This window comes from Cibotium barometz, chromosome 46 (genome assembly GCF_041138505.1).
Source record: "Cibotium barometz isolate CiBa-2024 chromosome 46, ASM4113850v1, whole genome shotgun sequence".
NCBI lineage: Eukaryota > Viridiplantae > Streptophyta > Polypodiopsida > Cyatheales > Cibotiaceae > Cibotium > Cibotium barometz.
The window spans coordinates 11,070,658-11,077,083 of record NC_141091.1 but is presented as its reverse complement, the minus strand read 5'-3'; the positions used below and the strand labels follow the sequence as shown (position 1 = coordinate 11,077,083).

Below are 6,426 nucleotides of genomic sequence, written 5' to 3'. Positions count from 1 at the left end.
AAGGCTTGTCAGTGTCCTTCGCCTCAGAGCTCCCTCCTTTCCACCCATCAACAACAGCAAAGAGTACCTGCCATCAGAGAAGCTTTGGGTCTACCGTCTCTTGGAGATTTGGAGTTCTGATCAAGCCTGCCAGCGCCCCTAATCCCTAGAGCCTCCATGTTCATTCATGCAAACATTTAAAAAACTAAGAGGAAAGAGGGAGGGCAGGATTGCATATCATAGATTCAGCTGGGTGGCAATTACAGAGAAAGAGAAGCTTCTGGCGTCACTGTTGCTGTGAAAAGGGGCAATTTGGTGGTGGACTCAATGGTGCTAGTCTGGGTAGTATTGATGCCTATTGTGCAGCATTGCTCAAGCTAAAAGGGGAAGGGTGGGTGTGTGTGTGTGTGTACACATGGTGGGCGGCCGGCCGGCGGCCGGAAGGCAACATGGAGGTCGCGGTGGACACCCTGCACTGCTTCTTTTCTTGTCTTTTTTTGTCAATGTGTGTGTGTGTGTGTGTTTTGGTGGGGGAGGGGGGGGGGGTTTGATGGCAGACAGAATTTTTTCTGCTCCCAACACAGATGATTGAGTGGGCTGTAAGATATAGTAGAAGCCCTCTCCTCTGCCCTTATCTTATAAGGGGACTTATAAGGAGGGGCCAGGCCTGCTGGGTCTTGGGTTTCTTCAATTACAGTGGCTTTTGAACCAATGGGTAAAGGGATGCTTCTCCCCAACTATCATTCTCAAGTGCATAACACATGCTTCTGTTCTCTATGTCAGAGAAGCTTATGATCAGCTTTTAGAGAGAGAGAGAGACACACACACACACACACACACACACACACACATGCTCCCTCCTTACCATCTCTCTCCCCTGCCCCTTTCCTTCCCCTCCCTCACTTATTTTAGCATTACCTCCCTCTTACCTTGACCTCTACCTAAGCTTACTTTAGCTTGCCATTTTTAGCTTCAAAATTTCACCCCAGCTTTTTCCATTTATTTCTTACTCTCAATCATCTTGCCATCCTTGCCATCTCCTGTTGAGCCATGACCTTGCCAACTTTGCAGTACTGGTTTCCCTTCTACCCTCCCACCCTCATGAGTAGGCCTTATTGGCTAATCACAGCCCTTCTCCATCCCACCCCACTCTGCATATTGCTCCACTAGCCTCGGGACACCCATTGGTTGTTGTCCATCATTGTACAGAAAGCATGGACAAGAATTGGCTCAAGGAAAAGATACACATGTGGCTTGTACTCATCCAAACAAGGCACCTCACTGTGTTGATCCTCCTTATTGTGTTCTTATTAACAGTTCTTTACAACATCATGCCTTCCCTCTTCACACAGCTTGCCATTGCCTCAGTGATATGTGTGGTTTTAGGAACAGGAAAACTCCGGTCAGTTGGTGTCAAGAGGCAAACTGCAGGAAGCAAAGAGATAACCACTGCACAGATAAGAATGCAACAAGAAGCTAGCAGTCGCAGTCGCGGCCTCAACGACAATGGGCCCTTAGCATCAAGTTGGAGATGCAATTGGGTCCAGGAACTTCAAAGGATTTCTCACTCCTCACTAGCTTTTGTGAAGAGTCATCTCCTCTCAGACATAGATGAAGAAGGTTTAATGACAGAATTTGGTCTTACAAGAAGTGACCCTACCAAGCCCAGCAGAGAGTGTGATGGTAAGAACAGCTCAAGCAAGCAAGATCTAGTAGCCAATAGTGGCTTTTTGAAGGAGTTGGGTTCCACTGATGGTACAACTCTTTCTGAGAGTGAAGAGTCCATTATGTGCAAACATGGCAGAAGCATAGTTGTTGCAGATGACAAAAGCCATTCACATTCAAATTCTTTACATGAAGAGGAGAACGCAGCAGACGTTCCAGAGTTAGAGGATTGCTCTACTTCTAGTGAAGAGGAGGTGGTGTTCAAAACTGTGCTAGAAACTACTGCCCTAGTGGCTGCCGCCAACGATGATGAAGTTTTAGTGGACACCATGTTACAGCCCACCACACCTACCATCAAAGCTGCTGCTGCTTGTGCTGATGAGGATGAGAACTCTATTGACAAGCATCAAATACTACCTCCAGAAAGCAGTAAGCACTGTAATGCATACAACAATGGATTTGATTTGGTTGACCTCTTTGGCAAATGTGGCACCACTGCCACCACCACTGGGGGTTTACACAAGTTTGAGATCACAGATGCTGAGCTCCAAAGGGCCGCCAGTGAGTTCTACACATTGGAAGGTGATGTGCTTTGGAGTGAATCTGATCTTAAGAAGCAACAAGATGGCAAAAGGCTCGATTATGTCTCTGATGATTTGCCATCCACTTCAAAGCAATGTGAGTTCTCAGCTTCATCTGAGTCCATTTTTCCATGTACGGTGCGGTCTGGGGTGGAGGCCATTGTAAGCATGCCTGCAAAATCAAAAGTTGTTCACTACGTTGATGCCAAAAAATCCCACAAGGAAGCAGGCGGCTCCAAGAGAAGCGCGCATGAGTCGGCAGGGATTCGGCCGATTGAGACGATGGATGAGGATGTGCTGATAGATCAAGAGTTGAGAGCAATTGCTTTTAGGTCAGGGAACAAAGGGGAGGACTCTAATTACATGTCTACGGCAGGGAGTTTTAGGGACTTTGTGGGCAGTTTCAGGGAGTTTGAGGCATGCTGGCCGGAATACGGTATGGTGGGTAAAAGGGAAGAGGACATCATAACTGGGTGCTGCGATGACCATGCAAGGCCTTGCATAGCCCATTCTAGGTCAAGGAGCAAGGTATTGCAATCAGACCCCCTTCTCTCTAAGGCCAGCCTGACAAGAGAGCAAGAGGTGATGGATGTGTTGTGGCAGGAATACAATGAGGACATGAGGCAAAGATGGAACAATGGTGGCAGACAACAAAGGGAGGGTGCCCAAAAGCAAGGGTTACAAACAGGGGCAGAGTGTGGTGGGAGCAGCAATAATAATGGGGTGCTTGATGATGGTAGTGCAGCTGAGCCTAATCATATTCAGGCAAATGGGTATGACATGGGTCTTAGCAGTGCACCTGATGATGGTAATTATGATAGAAATAGCACTAATAATTGTAGGTTAGGGTGTGATAAAGCTTGCTGGCATATGGCAAAGGCAAGGGGGTACCATAACCACAGGAGGAGGCATTTTGTGGGCATTTGCAGAGTGTTGAGGGAGCTTGGGCTGAAGCAATGCATCCAAACCTCCAAGGTTGATAATTAGGGCTAATTACAGAGCAAATGTATCCGATAATCAATCAAAGGCTTGCGCACAGGTACAGATTGCAGTTATTAGCCGGAGTTTAAAGGCTCATTGACACCCTCTCATGTAATTTTGCTGTCTGAGCAACCCACCCACCGCAGAGTGAGAAAGACCGAACCCACACGCGTAGCGTGATTTTGTAACATAATACACCATGTTCGAGCTCAATCATTAAAGGCGGCCCTCGGCTCGTGAGGGTCTTCATTGCTGTGCTTTACTTGCCTGTGTTGGTTTAAGATCTGGATTATGACACGCTCCTGTGTTTTATTGGTTAAGTTGGCATGATTAGGGTTAAACATTCTGTTTTGTATATGAAGAGTGTTTAAATAATTATTGATTTGTGTGCTCCACTTTGATAGACTAAACAATATTAATATATATATATTAGCACACAACAATATGTGATTTGTGTACTCCACTTTCATAGACTAAACAATATTAATATATATATATTAGCACACAACAACTTATTTTCACATATCATATTGTAGCACTCAATTATCACATATCATATTAGACTCATTTTACAATGCCAAATTTTAACACAAGGTCTTCTCCTCAAAGAATTTGCAAATTTTTTGAACTTAGTTATAACTAAAATGATTCAATTTGAAGTTGTTCTCAGAACATATTCTTAATGAAGTAAAATGAAAAATCGTTTAGGTACGATGTATATTGACTGAGAACATTAGGTGTGGATGGTCTTTATCATGATAACCTATTTTCATGGTAGGTATGTTGGAATAGCTCCCACCAACCATCAAACCTTCAGAGTTCTGACTTCCACTCACTTAGTTGTTAACTTGTGGGCATAGCCTAGTGTGGTGTCTTCACAAAAGAATTTATTATTACGATTACCCATTTCATTGAAGCTCTAAGACAAAAAATGATTTTTGTCACATCAATGGGTTTCGTTCTTTGTGTGTTGAGGACTTGATGAATTTCGTTCTTTGTGCATTGAGAACTTGCTTTTGGTCGATGATGTAGACTTGTAATCCATCTTGAATCATCATATTTGACATTGTTAGTGGCATCCTTTCATTGTACATACCAACCTTGGGTACCCTTCCATTAATAAGACATCCTTTGTTTGCTTAATTCTTTTAGCAAAGCTTTGAAACTTGCACACATCAATCACATAGCTAGTCCTTGTATTCTTGGCATCATTAGCATCCAGTTCCCTTGTTGACTTTTCACTCTTTTGACTCCCATTGACTTAATTAAAGTATTGATTGTGCTAAAATGAAAAATTATTATTATTTAAAAGATCTGTATGAAGAAGATCTGTCGTTTATTACGTTTAAAGATCAACTACAAAAAAAGCTTTGCGATTGTGATCTTTACCAACATTTTTGAAAATTTCTTGTTGAAAACTTTTTGCTACTAAAGTTGAGATTCTTGAAATTGGGAATGTAAAGTTTGATTTATGGAATCTTTGAGAACTTTAACATATTTGAACCTAGGAAAAGAGGAGATTGAAGCCATGTAGGTCACAAAAAAGTGAGAGTGTCGTAAGTCCTCTACCAAAAGCAGAATTCCTTTGTGGTTGCAAGTACCTGCGAGGTGCCATGGGGGTGGCCAGGTGGGTTTGAGCTCTTTCATGATTGTGCTTTTGTTAAAACTGCCTTTTGCAAGATATCATCATCTTCTATGCTTTTATAGGATATTGCGAATTCAATGTGATCAAAGAGTGAGGATTCAAAGAGTGTGTGTGCATGTGATATTTTGCAAATTCTAAATTTTGATGTGTAATTTGAGAATCTAAGCTTTGGTGATTTGGAGTCTCACACTTTAGGCATTTACACTTCACCTTATCTTTTTCCTATTGACTTATAAAGTTCCCTTTAATGGGGTGCCAATGGGGTTAACAAGTTCCAATGTTGATGTTAGACCCTTCCCAAAAAGACTCATCCTTCTAGCTACGATTTCTTCATATCTAGGGGTAAAGCTACTACTTTAGGTGTGTTATTTGCTATATCAAATGGTCTAGCTTAACTTTGTAGATGTTGAACATTGAGCCTATCTTGACATTTTCCATAGATACTACTACACAACCATTAAAACAAGCAAAAAGTCATTAAATTAGTAATACTCTTACAAATCATAAGATAGAAGGGAACACGATGTGATCTTTTATCCATAAAGATGACCATTACAATTGACATAAGTGATGCATATGAATACTCTCAATGTTAACAATGATTGGTTGATTCCTAGTTGTCTTTCAAACCATGTTAATTAGTTGATTCCTAGTTGAATTTAAAATCGTATTGTGTAGAGTGTCTTGTGTAGATCATGTTTTGTTTTATATGCAAAATCATAGGCTAGTATAGGTGCATGCAAAAAAGATATGGATAACAGTGAAGCTCTAACAGATTTGATGGTGTGGTGATGTCTCCCCCATCTATTTTATTGTACATGTCCTAACAATTATATCGCCTAACCAACTAGTTCTCCGCTTTTGATATATGTTAGTTGGTTCTAACCACCACTACATAAGAAAGACTTGACTTTTCCATGCATGTTATCCTGCTAAAAAGTATCAATACTCTTGTGTATCGTCTCAACTTGTATGTGCTAGACCTTCTATGGATTACACCCCTTGTATTTTGTTGTCTATCAAATCTTTACATTTTTGCAACCACATTAGGACAATATCTCCTAGATCTTTAAGAGACGCACATACCCATATTTATACCCAAGGCATATATTCACATGTGATCGTGCTAAAACTATAGAGTAACCTCACACTATGCTCAAAGGCAAATAGAAAAGTCAACTAACTTTGTTGTATTTCAAAAATGGACCTAGTAGTGCTATGTAGTGAAATTGAGGATTCTAGCCAATCAAAAACAAAATTAGATCTATGTATATAAATAAGAAAATTTTGTAGAGTTTTAACTTATTCTCATGTTTTCGAGATAATATTTTTAAAAAAATAGAGATTTAGTGTTTAATATTTGTTATAAAAAAAAGAAGTAGCTTTCTGTATTAGTATGTTACAGAGTTGCCAAGAAGATCATTTTACAACCCACCTATGATGCACCAACTATCACTAGATCATCAAACAAGTAGAGGGTCCCATATAATATGCACAAAGTGCTCCTAAGCTCATCATAAATTCAGACGAAACCCTAAAAGAAAATATACCTACCTACAAGAAGATTTCATAATC

At 40.8% G+C, this 6,426-nt stretch overlaps 1 protein-coding gene across 1 annotated transcript; it reads left to right on the top strand.

Annotated features, from left to right (window-relative positions):
• The first annotated feature begins 511 nt into the window (after positions 1–511).
• Positions 512–3,460, top strand: LOC147611877 (uncharacterized). Its single transcript, XM_086783757.1, has one exon. It carries the CDS (start codon positions 1,194–1,196, stop codon positions 3,210–3,212), a length of 2,019 nt encoding a protein of 672 aa, XP_086639883.1. The 5' UTR covers positions 512–1,193; the 3' UTR covers positions 3,213–3,460.
• Positions 3,461–6,426: the final 2,966 nt, after the last annotated feature.